Source organism: Somniosus microcephalus, chromosome 2, assembly GCF_052327205.1.
Source record: "Somniosus microcephalus isolate GS21.2 chromosome 2, FLI_Smic_1.0, whole genome shotgun sequence".
Lineage (NCBI taxonomy): Eukaryota > Metazoa > Chordata > Chondrichthyes > Squaliformes > Somniosidae > Somniosus > Somniosus microcephalus.
The window spans coordinates 197,795,116-197,812,473 of NC_140988.1; the positions used below are offsets into that span (position 1 = coordinate 197,795,116).

Genomic DNA, 17,358 nt, shown 5'->3' on the forward strand with positions numbered 1-17,358 from the left:
AGGTTGTGCAAGGCAATACTTCATTATACATGCAGTGTAAAAACAGGATACTGTAATGACTAATGCATGCTAGTATTTCTGACATGTATGTTCTCATTCACTACTGCTTAATGGCATTTCAGAACACTGATTCTTTTCTTTTGTCATTAAAATATGCTGTAGGTTATTGAAGGACAGCCTTGGTGGCAATTCAAAAACAGCTATGATAGCTACCATCAGCCCAGCTGCTTCTAATGTGGAGGAGACTCTTAGTACGCTTAGATATGCCAAACAAGCGCGCCAGATTATCAACATTGCAAAAGTGAATGAGGACTCAAGTGCAAAATTAATTCGAGGTTAGCTGACATTTTCCATACAAGTTAACTTGCATGTGCTTTGCTTTGACATGAATTAATGTTTTAATTTTAAACTGGAAACTTGAACTGTATAAAAATGCACCAACCCCTTCTCAAGACTGGGTTATTTTCCAGAAAAAAGTTAAACTTCAGTAATTTTAGTTTTTTTTCTTATAAAATAAAAAGGAGGGGGGAAGCATAATGAACGCTACGTAACTCTATTAAAAAAAATCAAGTCATTTTTGTACATTTAAATTAACATTATTGGTCATTAGAGGTCAACTCTATTGTGATGTAAGTAAATTCTCTTCTACTCCATGGCATATTTTAGCATTTAAAAATTTATACTATCTTGTAGTTGAAATGTTTGTAACAATGAAATGCCTGTATATTGGAGCTTTGTGTTTGTGATGTGGAAGAAATAGCCACGCATTATGCATGAAGCCACTTCCTTCCTAATCACAGAATAGTACAAGTGAAAATGTAGAAAATGGCACTACGGTTGTTTGGGTCAGTAGTCATCTTTTATATAGGATTTATCAAACTGCTGTTGGTTGGAACTTAATTTTCAGACATATTTTGGTTAAGTTAAAATAAGGAAAAGAGGGCAGGTATTTAATTTAAATTAACTATAAAGTAAAATGTTGATCATAAGTTCATGTTCTGATTGTATTTTACTTTGGAGCAACTGAAATTAGTTTTGAACGACAAAAATATTAAGTAGATTTCACCCTGTAATGACCAACACACTTTAAAGACTTAGGGGGAAAAATTCGGTTGCTTTGCGTCTCCGGCATCAATGGGTCGCAAAGCAACTAGCGCCCGGGCGCGGTGATGTTTGCGCCGCTCGTGAAATAGAAACATAGAAGATAGGAGCAGGAGTAGGCCATTCGGCCCGTCGAGCCTGCTCCGCCATTCAATGAGATCATGGCTGATCATCCAAATTCAGTATCCTGTCCCTGCTTTCTTCCCTTGATCCCTTTAGCCTTAAGGAATATATTTAATGAATTGGCCTCAACTGCCTTCTGTGGTAGAGAATTCCACAGGTTCACCACTCTCTGGGTGAAGAAATTCCTCCTCATCTCTGTCCTAAATGGCTTACCCCTTATCCTTAGACTGTGACCCCTGGTTCTGGACTCCCCTGCCATCGGGAACATCCTTCCTGCATCTAGTCTGTCTAGTCCTGTTAGAATTTTATAAGTTTCAATGAGATCCCCTCTCATTCTTCTAAACTCTAGCGAGTATAAGCCCAATCAACCCAGTAAATTGACCAGACATTTTGCAGTGGCGCTGAACATTACCGCCACGATCTCCTGCGCCTGCAGATCATGACGTCAGTCGAGCGTGCAACGCCCCGGTAGCGCCCCGGACCGGATATTGAGTGGCGCCCCCTGCCTTTCTGCCTGCCGCTAGCAATAACAGGTTGAGGGGAACGTTTTGCAGTCGGGAAGGGATTGGGGGAGCGCTATTTAAAGGTGACCACTTCCTGCCTTTTTTTGTCGGCGACATTTTTGCACCATGCATTCTGAGAGAGAGAGAGAGAGAGAGACTTCTGGAGAGATTCAATGCTGTGTGAAGGAGTTTTGGGTACTGAGCAGCACTTTGCAGGTTCATTTTGATTTGACCTTCCTTGCATCGATTTAGAAGAGACTATGGGGGCTGCACTCTGAGCTCTTTCCCTGGGCCTCTCCGTTCTTTCCAGCAGATTTGATGTACAGGTCTCTCCAGGTCGAGATTCAAGGCTGCAATGAGCAGGGTATGGATAGGGAGCAAGATTGACCCTCCCCTTTAAGAACTGTACGGCGCCAGTGTGTCTGTGTTCCATTGCTGACTGACATCACATGAGCTTCACCAGCGCTCTGGGCCTCGCTCCTCGGCGTTAGTGCCTTAGAGGTGTGTTGTGCCTGATTTAGCGCTCCAATCACCTCCAGGGGCGATGGAAGCCAAGTTTGCAGTCGGAGGCGATAATTAGCGCCAGGCGCTAAACTTTGCGCCCAGGCGATAATTGCGCCCCAAATGGGGCGATACTGAATTTCTCCCCCTTATAGTTTGGTGAGGCCTTTATTAAATATTACAGGGAATATCCAACTCTTCAACTGTCCAGCAAGTGGTGCTGTTCTTCTGTTGTCTCTGTTTTCAACAGGATGTATGTAGAAAATAAAATTCACGATTTGATTGCAAATGTTTTTCCAGCCTGAACATTGAAACCTCTGATGTAATTGGTATGCTTGCAGTAACTTGAGGTTTTAGCATCACAAAGAGTTTTGATGAATGTAATTCTAACTTTTTCTTTTGATTTCTTGCTGAATCAGATCTGAAATTGGAAATTGATAAGTTGAAAGCTGCCCAGATGAGTAGCCAAGGAATTCAGTCCGAGAGGTATAAATCATCCCAAAAGGAAATAGGAGCCCTAAAATTGAAGCTCAGTCAACAGGAGAGGGAAATGACAGAGGCACAGAGGTAAAATGATGGATCTGATACATGACAGATCTAGAATATTAAGGTTGGAATGATGAAAGGGAATTTGGCCCATCGAGCTCACCTTGTCAAAAGATCATTTATAATCGATTGCTTTTGGTGTGTACGTGCGTCTCAAATGTAAGATCATCAGAACCCCATCACCTACCGTTTCCCCATCATCACCCTGACGTGCATCTCTATTCCTTCATCGTCACTTGCTCAACATCCTGGAATTCCATATCAAGCAGCATCGGCACAGGGACTGCTGCTGTTCCAGGGAAAGGCCTGTTACAAGGGCAATTGGGGATGGGCAATAAATGTGGCCTTTCAGCATCGCCCACATCCTGGGGATTAAATAAAATAAAAAGCAAGTTCATTTCTGAGACTTGGGATTCAGTTATGAGGAATTATCTACTGTATTTGGCTCTTCTCTGAACACTCTCTGCAGTACATATTATGCTGAGCTTCTAAAATGTTTTGTTGAGTATTTTTGCTATTTGGCCGCTTTTACATCCTTGTGTTCAAAATGTGATGCAGTGAAATCTGTACTAACGGGTCACCAGGAGCTATATGGGTGAAGGCATTGTCCCTCCACCTGTACAACCCAAAGTCAGCTCCAATTCTCTGGTTGAAACTGTGCAAACTTATTTTAATCAACATTTCACTGGCCAAGTAACTTGCACAAAACTCGCCTTGTGGTTCACAACACTTCTTCCTCTCCTTCATTGAAAGAATGATATGTGGACGATGTAAAGTTGAGCAGTAGTTGTAAGATGCATTGCTGTGCTTCATATGAAAATAATGATTTCCAAAGGCAGATAACTGCTTAATTCACTTAGCATTTAGGACTGAATCATTCTTGTTAAATTCTAAGCTAATTATTTAGCCCAAAAGATCAAAAGTAAACTAAACATTTTGGCCTAGAAATTGGGTTGTTTGCGCCAGCGGTTAGTGCCTTAAGAGACCGAGAATTGGGGCATTGCCTAATGTTGGGGCGGGCGCAATGAAGATAGTGACAACTCCCATATTGACTATACATTTAACGCCTGCGCTAAGTGTTTGCGCGTGCCCGCGAGCGCAAGCACATAATGACGTCATTTCATCGTGCAACGCCTTTTAGGAGCGCCTGAGCGGATATTGGGTGGCGCCCGGAGCCTTAACGCCTAGCGCTATTAGTGACAGTTTGAGGGAGCGTTAGCAGGCCCTTCTCGGAGTCGGGGGGGCGCTATTTAAAGGGGACAGCTCTAGTATAGAAGCTTCAGCCACTTGGCCTGTTCATTGCGATCGTTGGTGGAGAGATTTGGGGAGCTACTGTGGAGCAGAGTTTTTGGATTTTAGCATTACAGTAATTGGGACCCTCAAACCTGTCCGGAGCAGTTGGAGCACTAGACCTAACAGCCTTCTGACCAACTGACATCAGAATGGGAGATGCTTTGGAGGGCGACGGGCTCCTGGCCGAACACTATTAAGGGGCAGAAAGACGGCGGGAGAGAGGGCTGGGATTGGCCAGAAGGAGGAGGGGCAATGGAGGTTGCCCAATCCGAGGGTATGCTGCGAGGGTCTTTAGGGGTCATACCTTGACATGTCGGAGGAGCAGTGTGTGCGAAGGCTCCGAATCGGGATGGATGTTGTTACTGAGCTGTGCCACCTGCTTACTGAGTATCTGCAGCCGCGTCAACAGTGCATGACCTCTGTCGGTGGCCGCTAAACTGACTGTTGGCCTCAATTTTTATGGCAACGGATCCTTTCAGTGAGCCTTTGGGGACATCGCGATTATCTCTCAGGCTGCAGTCCACTGCTGCATCCGGCAAGTTACAGCTGCCCTTTATAGGAGAAGGCGTCAATTCATCACCTTCCCTCTGACCCTGGAGAAGCAGGAGGAGGAGGAGGAGCATGCGGACGAGGAGGAGCAGGAGGAGGAAGATGGAAGGGCTCCTGAAAGTGGAAGGGACATCCGTCACTGGCTCATGAGGAGTCGTCTCGAGGCCCCTCTGGCGGAATGATGAGTGTCTTAACTGCTGCGCACTTTGGATGTTAGAAAGCATCTGAAGGCCAGCATCACTGTAATTATTCACGTACACCTTAGCACATTTAAACTTCTCTTTATTGTCACAAAAGTCTTTCCTTACAGCAAAACAACGTCATGTCAACAGAAACCATAACAAACAAAATAACAATAAACTCTTCGGCAAAGCCGCCAAACTGAACAAACTTTTCCCAACAATTCCAACAGGTGAGGGTCTCCTTGAGTTTGGCCAAACAAACATCTCAGGACCTCCCTCTACTGCTGGCCCCTTGATGGAGAACGACTTCTCTTTCGCGCTCGGCCCCTTCCCTCCCTGCTGCTCCTACGTAATTGAACCCCAGTGGCGGGGTGAAGGTTGGGGGACGCTTGCTGACTGTCTGGAAGCGCAGAAGCCCCTGATGGACGGCCTGGACGACCTCTGGCCTTGGAGGGTGCGGAGGCTGGCTGCTTGATCTGGCCATGGCTGGAAGCAGTGTGAACTGCAGGTGGTGGCAGCTGGACTGCAGATGTTCCAGCGGTGGCATGAGCAATGGTCACCTGCCGAGAGAGGACACCTGCACCATGGTCGGATGACACACTGGCTCTCGGAGGGGACCGGCTCGGCTCCACCGCCACAAGCGACTGTTCCACTGATTCCTGGCCTCGTGTGGTACTGGAAGGGCCTGGGGTGATCCTAGCTGAGGCAGATAGGGTGGCTGCAGTGAGAGTTCGCGTTTCCTCAATCTGGGTGTGGACAAGGCCGGCAAGTGACTGCGTGGCAGCAGTGAGGACCTGTGAGCCAGGTGCCAGTGCTTCGGAGAAGCCCTGGACAGTTCTTTCCATTGCTTCGGACAAGGCCGGTGCTGACCGCTCCACTGCCTCGGACAAGCCCTGGACAGACCTTTCCAGGGATTGTCCGAAGCCCTGAACAGTCCTTTCCATAGCGGCCTCGAAGCCCTGGACAGTCCTCTCCATTGTTGGTGCAAAGCCCTCGACAGACCTCTCCATTGTTGCCCTGAAGCCCTGGAGAGTCCTGTCCATTGTTGCCCCGAAGCTCTGGAGAGTCCTCTCCATTGTTGCCCCGCAGTCCAACACACTCTTTGCCAGTGAATCTATTGACTGAGGCATCCTCCCCACTGCAGCCATCAGCTCAGTGTGCCTGAGCCGGGCCTGGGTGCTCATTTCAGCCAGGCGATGCACCTCCTCTGCACTCTGTGCAGCAGTCATCACTACCTGCCTTGCCCTCCGGGGAGACGGTGGCCGAACTTGCCTACCCCCCTTGCGTTGCTGCATGCCGCTTGGTCCGGCAACTGCCTGATCATCAGAGCCCCCCCCCCCCCCTCCAGGGAACTACTATCCCCAGTCTGTACATGTGTATGCTCCTCTGAGATTGGAGCGGATGGGCCGGCTTCCTCCTGATCCTCAACTGCACTGGCAGCTTCAGGGCGTCGATCCCCAGTTGGTGATGCATCATCTGAAAGCAGGGAGGTGGAAGAGTGGCTTTAGCAAAAGGACAGGTTGGCGGAAAGGCATGGCAGATTGCGGCAAGGCTCTGACATGGCTGCACACTGAGGAAGCATGCTGGCGGGGGGACCAAGTGGAAGGAAACAGCTGAAAAAGGAGAGAGCCTTACCCTCGCTGTCGGAAAAGGGTTGGCAGCTGCAGAGGTTACAGGACCAGACAGACGTCCTCCAAGAATCTGGTGCACTCTCTCCTCGAGATCCGTCAGAGTGACGACTTTTGGAGGTCCGCCACCGGTTCGACGCTGCTCCCTCCGCATCGTCGCCAGCTTGGACTGCAGGGGAAAGAAGGGGAAGTTCTGTAACATGATGCCTTGAGAGATCATCTCATGCCCCCCATGGTGCAACAGCCCTTACATGTGGCCTTGAGAGATCATCTCATGCCCCCCATGGTGCAAGGGCCCTTACATGATGCCTTGAGAGAAATGTCCATGTGGCTGCCCAGAAAGGGCCATGGGTGCTTGCTGACAGATGGCCATTGGGGCATCATGGCAACAGGGCCCTCGAAGTTAGGTGCAGATGGAGGGAATCAGAAGTTTGCATAACCAACACTCACCCTAACGACCCAAGTGAGGTCGTTGAATTTCTTCCTGCACTGAACAGGGGTCCTGGTCGCCAAGCTGTTGGAGTTGACCCTCTGAGAAACTTCCCTCCAAGATCGCCGGTAAGCCTTTTGATTCGGCCTCTTGCCATTGTCAGGATACAGAACATCTCGACGGCGCTCAACTGCAGACACCAAGTGGTCCAGGGCCCCAGTGCTGAAGCGCTCTGCTCTCTGTCTCACCTTCTCCATCCTCACCAAGCTTGTTGCGCCAGAGAAGGGCGAGCGCCGATTCTGAGGCCTACAGGGCGTTGAGTGTAGCAGCTCAGGCTGACTGACCCACCCCTTTAAGAGCCGGCCGGCGCCTGGCAGTCTCGTGGTTTCCGGTAATTGAGATCACCTGCGCTGCACCCGTCCGCGATGATATTGGGTAGCGCCTGAACTTTTGCGCCTTAGGAGCCCTGTGCAACGTCTGAGTTAGCGCCTCAATCCCCTTTGGGGGTGATGCAACCCAATATCTCGCCAGGCAGCGATAAGTTTCGTCTGGCTATAAACTTTGCGCAGCGCCAGTTCTAACGCCTCCAGCGGGGCTATACCCAATTTCTAGGCCTAAGTCTTTATGCAGAACTGGGTTGAGTCTGTTTTGCAATGGGATAACTTGCGCTTTAATCTCTTATTTAAATAGGCGTGGTTGCATCGATATTGATATTTCTCTTTTGTAGTCTTTTAATAGTTTTACATTATGTACTAACGCATACAGTAGTAGCCCAATTGTATGCAGGGTAGGTTTTGTCAGTACTGCTGTTTTGTGCCAGAAGAAATGTTGCTTCCATTGAAGAATCAGACATTTTGTCTTTAAGCAGGAACAGAAAATTGGAATATTCCAGTGTATGACTCTGTTGCATTGTCTGCTCTCTTGCTATTTCTGGCAAGTTAGAGGGTAACTGGTATTCTGCTAAGCATGGTTATACCTCTGATCTACTTAGAAACTTGTATTTTCCTTCATATGTTAAAATAGAAACTACATAGGAATGTATTTTTGTTTTTACTGTTTAGCTGTTCCTTTATGTCCATAATAATCTACCTTTTTGTTTTTGCCTTATCTCAATTCTTTGGGGGAAAAATTCGGTATCGCCCCATTTTGGGCGCCATTATTGGCGGTGCGCAAAGTTTAGCGCTTGGCGCTAATTATCTCCTCCGACAGCAAACTTGGCTTTTATCGCCCCAGGAGGTGATTGGAGCGCTAAATCAGGCGCTTCACACCTATCTTAAGGCACAAAGGCCAAGTAGCGAGGCGCTACCTCAGAGTGCTGACGAAGCAAGGAAGGGCAAATCAAAATAAACCTGCAAAGTGCTGCTCAGTACTCAAAACTTCTTCACACAGCATTGAATCTCTCTAGAAGTGTCTCTGTCTCTCTCTCTCAGAATGCGTGGTGCCAAAATGTCACCGACAAAAAAAGGCAGGAAGCGGTTGCCTTTAAATAGCACTCCCCTAGTTCCTTTCTGACTGCATAACGCTCCCCTCAACCTGTCGTTGCTAGCGGCAGGCAGTAAGGCAGGGGGCGCCACTCAATATCCGGTCCAGGGCGCTAACGGGGCGTTGCGCACTCGACTGACGTCACAATCTGCCGGCGCAGGAGATTGTGGCGGTAGTGTTTAGCGCTGCCGCAAAATGTCTAGTTAATTTCGCGAGCGGCACAAACATCGCTGCGCCCGGCCTCTAGTTGCTTTGCGCCCCAATTGGCACCCTCTTAAGGCGCTAATGGGAGGCGCAAACAACTGAATTTTTCCCCCTTTGACTTTATTAAATTCCCCCCCATTCCTTTTCTTATACTCTGTCTGCATAACTATAAAATGAGAGAAGGGAGTTATCTGAGCTAAATGCATTACTTCTGGTGATTGTGTGAAAGTAATATAAATTGTTACTTTGTTACGAGCATTCTGTGACTGATTTACTAAAGTTCTTTGTTACAAACGGATGATATTTATTATGACACTTAGGAGATGGAGAGAAAGGTTGGACCAAGCAGAAAAGAGAAAACTTGAGGAAGCAAGAGAACTACAGGTAATCAGTTGATTTTTGTCATTCTTTCACTTCCATGCTAATGTTATGAAATAATAGCTTCTTAGTGAACATATTCTTCACAAAATATTTACATTTTGTTTTGGTCAGTTAGGTAGTTGACATGTACAGAAGTCCATTACGATGTTTGAGAGTCTCAAAACCAAACCACTGACAAATCCACTTAAGTGGAGTTTCAGATCTTGGGCACAGGTTGGCAAGAGCCGAGGCTTTGGGCATAGCGGTACTATTGCAGTTTAGTGGGCTAATACCTCACAGCCTACCAGCGCAGAGCACTGATGAGCTTCCCATTGCTTGTCCAACTAGGGCTGTTGGGGCTTTGGTTTGTAAGGTAACTTGGAGAGCAATGGGAAGAATCCCAGCCTCCAGTGATGTGTCTATCCTTCAGGTCCCATTTATGTTCCAGGCAGGCTGGTCAACTGACAGCAATGCCCAGTGCTGCTGAAGATTTATCTGGGTTCAGTTATTGGATTAATGAATCTACCACAGATGGTCACCTTGGTTCCAATTTTCCAGCATGTTGGAGCCAAATAGATCTTGTGTTTCTGAAAAATCTTAAATATTTTGGCCAATAATAACTAATGGGTTGCTGGTAAAGGTGAGAGTATGTTTTTAAACAGTTCTTGAAAAAATCCTTATTTTTTGGCAAATCGCGAAAGCTCAGTTGTTAGAGTCTTGCGTTAACTATAACTGGTATTTGGTAGCAGAGGAAGACTATTTTACCTACTAATAGGAATCTCTCTATCTACAGAAAGCTGGAATCACTTTTAAAGTGGATAACAGTTTGCCGAATCTAGTAAACCTCAATGAAGATCCCCAGATTTCAGAGATGCTCTTGTACATGATAAAAGGTGGTCAGACAAGAGTGGGAAAACAAAGGCCAAACTCAAAGCATGATATCCAGCTATCTGGGGCACTCATTGCTGATGATCATTGGTGAGTTCCAAAGTTTTGAATTCTCTGCACAGCTAGACATGAAAAAGATAATGGCCTTTCTTTTTCTCGTGTATTTGTATTTTTTGTTAATTTTCTTTCCATGGTTTGAGAATGAAAATACAATCTTAAATTATAAATTACACATCTCTGGGGAAACATCTCAAACGGCTTCACATAAAATTAATTGCTATGGATTGCAGTGATTATTGTTACTTAGGCAAACAGAGTAGATTATTTGCAAATAGCAAGATCACACAAACAGCAAGGAAATAAATAAGCAAGCACTTAATCTGTTTTGTTATGGTTTTAGAACAGAATCATTGGCCTCCTTCTGTGAAGTACTATTCATTCAGCCCATCATGTCTGTGCCAGCTCTTTCGAACTGCAAACCAGTTAGTCCCATTCCCCCGCTCTCTTCCCATATCCCTGGAATTTTTTCTCCAAGTATTTATCCAGTTTCCGTTGAATCTGTATCCACCACTCTTATCAGGCAGTGCATTCCAAATCTGAACAACTTGTGTAAAAAAAAGTTTTTCCTCATGTCGCCTCTGGTTCTTTTGCCAATCACCTTAAATTTATGCCCTCTGGTTATTGACCCATCAGCCACTGGGAACAGTTTCTCTTTATTTACTCTATCTAAACCCTTCATGATTTTAACATCTCTATCAAATCTCCTCTTGGCCTTCTCTAAGGAGATCAACCCCAGATTCTCCAGTCCATCCACATTTTATTGATTGTGGGAGAATGTTGGCTAAAATTCCGGGAGAACTTCTAATAGTGGTATGGTATCTTTAATATCTACCCGAACTATCAGAACAGGTAGATGAAACCTTGGTTTAATTCGAAGGACAGCACTTCCTTCAGTACTACAGGAAACTTTCGTTTAACTGGAGGTTAAATGTCCGGAAAGCTCAATCTACCGGCAAAATTCAGGAGCCGTTTCCTATAAGTTTTTTTACTTCTCGTTGCTTTTTTTTTCCAGTCAGGCTCTGCAAGGTCTAGCTGAAGCTGTTGCTTAGCCACAGAGACGCTTTTAAGCTGCGGCCGACTGTTTTGAAACTGTTGCTAAGCAACAGGGTTTGTTGATTCACACGGAGCTCAAAAGCTCCGTATGTTTTAACATTAGCGCTGGTTTCTACGGCTGTTTTGATGGTACGGCACCAGCTCGGTCCCGTCCATGCCGGATACCAGAAAGTTTCCTGTACATTGAAGTGCCAGCCTCGATTGTGCCGAAATCTTGGACTGGTGTTGAACCCACCTGACGTCGTCACAACAATGCTTCCAAGTGAGCCAAGCTGATACTGAGGAATAAATGCAGAGTTCACCATCATTTACTGATCCAGGATTGCTGGAACATAAGGAAATTTTGTGACTTGTCTTTTGGCACCCAAGTAGCATTTTTGGAAGTCTTTCTGTGCTCCCAACAATTACCAAAGTTAAATTTGTGATCCATTTACCTCATTTTAGTTGTTTCTGGCTACACTCTGTTGTTGTTACCAGACTCCTCCCAAAAAAAATCGTGTACATCTAGATATCTGGAAAAAATTCTTTCTGCAGTTGGAGGGCTAATGTGTAAATTCTTTTTCAACTATTTGTTCTGACAATACTACATTTCAATATCTGCCATATTTTGAATCTATTTCCCTCTATTCTTTGAAGATTCATTTGTATAGCACTCAGACAAACTTTTTTAAATCCTTGGAGCATTGTTGAAAAGTTACTTTAGAGTATTAATTTTGGTGATGACTTTATGTATGAGGTCACAGATGAGATTGAGCGTTCCGGCTTTAATTTTGATGTTTTCAAAAGGAATATAAAATCAACTAGGTCAGTTTTGACAGCTGTTAACCGAGAATGACAATCAAATGACATCAGTCAATCAGATGCCAGTTTTTCTGATGTAGGTTCCCAGCTCCAAAATGGATGGTGGACCGAGAGGCTCAGGGTGGGGGGAGGTATGTGATGTGTTTAGACTCAACAAAAAAAAGTGCCACCCAGAAGGTTTGAAACATAGTGTATTAGTCTGAAATAACATTAATGAGAGTACTGGTAAAATGATTAGGCAAGTCGAGGTTATGCACTAAACTGCTTTTACTTTAATTTTAAATATTCTGTTTTAGTTGTGTATACATTTTGTACTAAAAGGTACATCTCGGTAGCTTAGTTACCATAATATTACGGTTTGTTTTGCTGTCATCATGTGTGAGCTGAAAACTTAAAAAAAAAAGACTGGTTCATTGATCCTGGAAGTCCCTGGAGCTGTTTATAGTCTAGGTATTAAGTTATAGTTTAACAGGAGAAGTTAATCTTGGGTGAGTGTACTGGCCTAGATGTAGTGCCTGACAAGCAGCCTGATGTTTTTATTCTGCTCCTTTATAATAACTGGCTTTCCAGTGCGCATTAATCAGGCCAGTATTACTTGTGGTTTTTGGGGTGGCAATTCAACCAACTGTATCATTGTGTACTACAGTAATCTCTTTATTTTACCTACTGAAGCCCTGCATCAGTGCATACTTCCTGCTGGGCAATGCTTACTTCCTGTCGCATTTTTTTCTTTCATGGTTGCACTTGTCTCGTACTATTTCTGTCATGCGATTTTGCCATTTTTTTAAATTGATGTTGCATAACTTTGAGAAGTGGTACCTTTGGGCAAATGATGTGGATAGGAGAATATTTAAATAATCACTTTTAAATAGTAATTTTCCTGGCTTAGAGTACAGGTGAGGGGTGTATCAAACGTATCTGCTAAGTATGTGGTTGTAATTGGGACTAAGGACCATTCCTACCCTGGACTCTAAAAGACTTGTACAGCCAGCTTGAGGCATTCAGTTTAGATGGGTTACACAGTAGTTGGGAGGTTAGAGGGGGAGAAAAAAACTAGAAAACAAATTATGAATAAAATTACGCTGACTTAAACCGTGCTGGCTTTTTATATATTAGCTATTTTTAATGGTTACCAAAAAAGTGAATTAAGTGCATAATCTTTTTATTCAAATGTTCCTTGCATTATCTTTACTTGCAGTGTCATACAAAACTTAAATGGCACAGTTACCATTGCTCCAATAGGAGATGCAAATACTTATGTCAATGGGAACCTTATAACAGAATCGACAGTGCTACATCATGTAAGTCACTTTTAATACAGTCTCTCTTAATCGAATAACATTGTTTTTGTAAGGCACATTCTCATTTGTTATATTCAGCATAGTATGGATATATCATTTGTCCAGTTGGGACATATAGTAGTTGCTGTCTATTTTTAAGTGCACCCTACAATCTTCATTTTTGTTCAAAGTAAGAGGATGTCTTGAGCCAGTCGTTTTCAGTCAACAGAGAGGAACACTGACTCTTAAGTGGAGCGTTAGTGTTAAGTGGGTTGTCATCAGCAGATTTCGTTTGACCTGAAGCCAAGCGGCTTCTTGGGGTCTGGAGTCACTTAACTCACAGGCATTGTTCCCTGTAATTTTGTTTGGCGCCACGTGGCCCCTTCAAAATAACGAGCATACGCGGTTTTTGCATTGAAAAGCCGGCTGTGCGGGATCCTTGGAGTGCTGTGCAGCTTACAGGGCCAAGCCCACTTGACTGCATGCCACCTCTGGAGGGTCTATTCTGCTGTCCGACCATACCAAGGGATGGTGTAAGTGGAATAAGGGAGGCTGATTGATGACTCTGAGAGTATGACTGTCTCGAGCTGTTGCTTGACTAGTCTATGGGATAGCTTTATTAAGATGTCAGTGAGAAGGATTTTGCCGGGTTGATTGGGCTGGAGGGACTCAATTCTAATCCTAGGTCATTACCGATAGGTCTGTCTGATATTGCTCTTGAGATGTTCTGTAGCAGTTGTCAGAGGACATTAAAGTCAACCATGTATTGTAGGACTGGATTCATATGTCGGCTAGACTTAGTAGGGATAGCAGGTTCCCTTCCCTGAAAGAGATTAGTTAACCAGTTGGGTTTTTATGACTGATGGCTCTGTTTCCTGGTGCTAGCCCATAAATTACCAGATTCATTGAATTCAGTTTCACAATTTACCTTGGTGGGATTTGAACACGCAGGCCTCGAAATTCGGTGGCGCCCCAAACTGGGCGCCGGAATTACCGCTGCAATCGGAGCCGTTGCGCCCGCCGGAAATTCAGTTTGAGCGCCCCAAGAGGGACGTGGGGCGCTGCTCGAGGCGCCCCGCGTCCCTCTTGGGGCGCTGAAACTGAATATCGCAGCGCAACGTGCCGCAGCGCCACACTGCGGTACTGCAGGCCTTCCTCCACTTCTTAAGGGGGAGGGGCCTGTACCAGCGCGATGACCGATCGCGAGTGCCGGCAAGTGCCCAGCGCCGAGGAGAAGTGCCGGGCACTCGGGACACAGCCGGCACTGCCCGGGGGGTGGGGGGGGGGGGATCAGGAGGCCGGGGACAGAGGTGCTGGCAGGCGGCCACCGAAACAAATGGCCGCCCTGCACCTCCACCTTAATTTGCGCCACTACCGCCACAGGTAGGCCCCGTGAACCGGGCGCGATTTGCGACCGGCGTTAGAGGCAGGCGCGACCAAATATCACGATTGGGGCGCTGCGCACACCGATGACGTCATCGGCGGCGCAGCGCTACAGGCTAACGCTGCCATTGGCGCCCCGCTAAATATCACGGGAGGCGTGGCCAGTGGTGCTAAAGCCACTGACTGCCCTCTTTCGGCGCTAACTGGTGGCGTAGCCCACTGAATTTCTAGGCCTCAGCCTCTGGGTTGCCAGTTGAGTACCATAATAACTATATAACAACAGAAAAAGCTGGAAAAACTCAGCAGGTCAGGCAACATCTGTGGAGAGAGAAACAGAGTTAACGTTTCAGGTCGAAAATTCATTGCTAACTGCCGCCATGACATCAGCCGTCTCCATTTCTCTGCTCCCCTCACTCACTCCAACCTACCCCCCTCTGAACTTGCAGCACTCCATTCTCTCAGATCCAACCCCGACATTGTCATTAAACCCGCTGACAAGGGTGGCGCTGTTGTTGTTTGGCGAACTGACCTCTACCTAGTGGAAGCTGAACGCCAACTCTCTTGACAGCTCCTCCTACCTCCACCTGGACCATGACCCCACTACCGAACATCAAGCCACCGTTTCCAAGACTGTCACTGACCTCATCTCCTCTGGCGATCTTCCCCCCACAGCCGCCAACCCCGCACAGCCCGCTTCTACCTCCTTCCCAAGATCCACAAACAGGACTGCCCTGGTAGACCCATCGTTTCAGCCTGTTTATGCCCCACAGAACTTATCTCTTCCTATCTCGACTTTTTTTTCTCCCCTTGTCCAGTCTCTTCCCACCTACATCCGCGACTCTTCTGACGCCCTCCGCCACTTTAACAGTTTCCAGTTTCCTGGCCCCAACCGCCTCCTTTTCACCATGGACGTACAATCCCTCTACACCTCCATCCCCCACCAAGATGGCCTGAGGGCGCTCCACTTCTTCCTTGAACAGAGGCCCAACCAGTCCCCATCTGCCACCACCCTCTTCCGCCTGTTCTCACATTGAACAACTTCTCCTTTGATTCCACTCATTTCCTCCAAATCAAAGGTGTCGCTATGGGTACCCGCATGGGTCCTAGCTATGCCTACCTTTTCGTGGGATATGTGGAACACTTTGTTCCAGTCCTACTCAGGTTCCTTCCCTCATCTCTTTTTCCGGTACATTGATGACTGTATCGGTGCCGTTTCCTGTTCTCGCCCTGAACCAGACAATTTCCACCATTCCCTCACCTTCACATGGTCCATCTCCGACTCTTCCCTTCCCTTCCTCGACTTCTCCGTCTCCATCTCTGGGAATAGGTTAATGACCAACATTCACTACAAGCCCACTGACTCCCACAGCTACCTGGACTACACTTCCTCCCACCCCATCTCCTGTAAGGACTCTGTTCGATTCTCCCAGTTTTTCCGTCTCCGCCACATCTGCTCCGACGATGCCACCTTCCACACCAGTGCTTCCGACATGTCTTCCTTTTTCCTCAACCGAGGATTCCCCTCTACCGTGGTTGACACGGCCCTTGACTGCGTCCGTTCTATCTACTGCACTTCTGCCCTCACCCCTGCCCCTCCCTCCCGGAACGACGATAGAGTTCCCCTTGTCCTCACCTTTCACCCCACCAGCCTCCACATTCAATGCATCGTCCGCCACCATTTCCGCCACCTCCAACGTGATCCCACCATCAAACGCATCTTCCCTTCACCTCCCCTTTCAGCATTCCATAGGGACCGCTCCCTCCAAGACACCCTAGTCCACTCCTCTATCACCCCCAGCACCCCTTCCCCTGTGCCCGGCACCTTCCCGTGCAAGCGCAGGAGATGCAACACCTCCCTTATACCTCCCCCCTTCCCACGGTCCAGGGCCCCAAACACCCCTTCTAGGTGAAACAGCGATTTACTTGTACTTCTTACAATCTAGTATACTGTATTCGCTGCTCACGATGTGGTCTCCTCTACATTGGGGAGACCAAACGCAGATTGGGTGACCGCTTTGCGGAACACCTCCGTTCAGCCCGTAATGGTGACCCCGAGCTTCCGGTCGCCTCTCATTTTAATTCACCGCCCCATTCCCACTCCGACCTCACCGTCCTCGGGCTCTTGCATTGTTCCACGGAAGCTCAGCGTAAGCTCGAGGAACAGCACCTCATCTTCCGGTTAGGCACTTTACAGCCTTCGGACTCAATACTGAGTTCAACAATTTCAGATCATAACCTCGGCCCCTATTACATATATATTTTTTATCCACACTTTTGGTTTGTGCGTTTTTTGGTCTCCCACATGGCAGCTGTCTTTCATTCTGCTAGCGCATTTCACACTTCATCTAGAGCCATCTTTTGTTTCTTAATCTGTCCTATTACCACCTCGTCTCGCCTTGAATATCTCTTAATGTCTCTTTACTTCTCTCAAATCTTCCCTTTTGTTCTTTCATCCCCTCCCCCATTTCCCAGCCCCCAACTTGCTTTTTCTTCTGTTTCATTTCCAGCTTTTTTTTCGCAGTTCTGAAGAAGGGTTTCAACTTGAAACGTTGTGGTAAACCACGTTCACTATCGTTAGCACTGTTCACCACTGTTCGTTATAACTGTATCACTGACCACTATTGTATCACGGTACGAGGTCGCCTCTTGCCACACTGCTATACCTGGGATGACCACTGCCGACTCCGCCTTGGCTCCACCCACCAGGCCAGGTATAAAGGTGAGCGACTGGCTGGTATTCCTCCTGCTTGGATCGGATCACCCACGAGAGTGGGCTGTTATTTAGTCAATAAAAACCTTTAGTCACCTTCGTAACTCTTCGCCTTTTATTGGAGGAATTGATAGGTATATCAATTTTATTGACTAAATTTAATGATGTCCGACAACGAGTCACAACCGGCGGAGGAGCCACCAGCGCAGCTCCCAGGAGCACAGCCACACCAGCCAGCTTGGCTGCGAGCCCTCAGACCGCCGTACCTGGACCTGAACCCA

The 17,358-nt window shown here is 46.8% G+C and overlaps 1 protein-coding gene across 1 annotated transcript in view; it reads left to right on the forward strand.

The window, feature by feature from the left end:
• Positions 1-13,893, forward strand: part of LOC147123179 (kinesin-like protein KIF14) — a 43,671-nt gene extending 29,778 nt beyond the window's left edge. Inside the window, exons 10-15 of the mRNA XM_085965550.1 lie at positions 163-335; positions 2,648-2,795; positions 8,863-8,926; positions 9,696-9,880; positions 12,903-13,005; positions 13,870-13,893. Coding sequence (XP_085821676.1) covers positions 163-335; positions 2,648-2,795; positions 8,863-8,926; positions 9,696-9,880; positions 12,903-13,005; positions 13,870-13,893 — 697 coding nt within the window. The remainder of the gene's footprint in view (positions 1-162; positions 336-2,647; positions 2,796-8,862; positions 8,927-9,695; positions 9,881-12,902; positions 13,006-13,869) is intronic.
• The last annotated feature ends 3,465 nt before the right edge of the window (positions 13,894-17,358 follow it).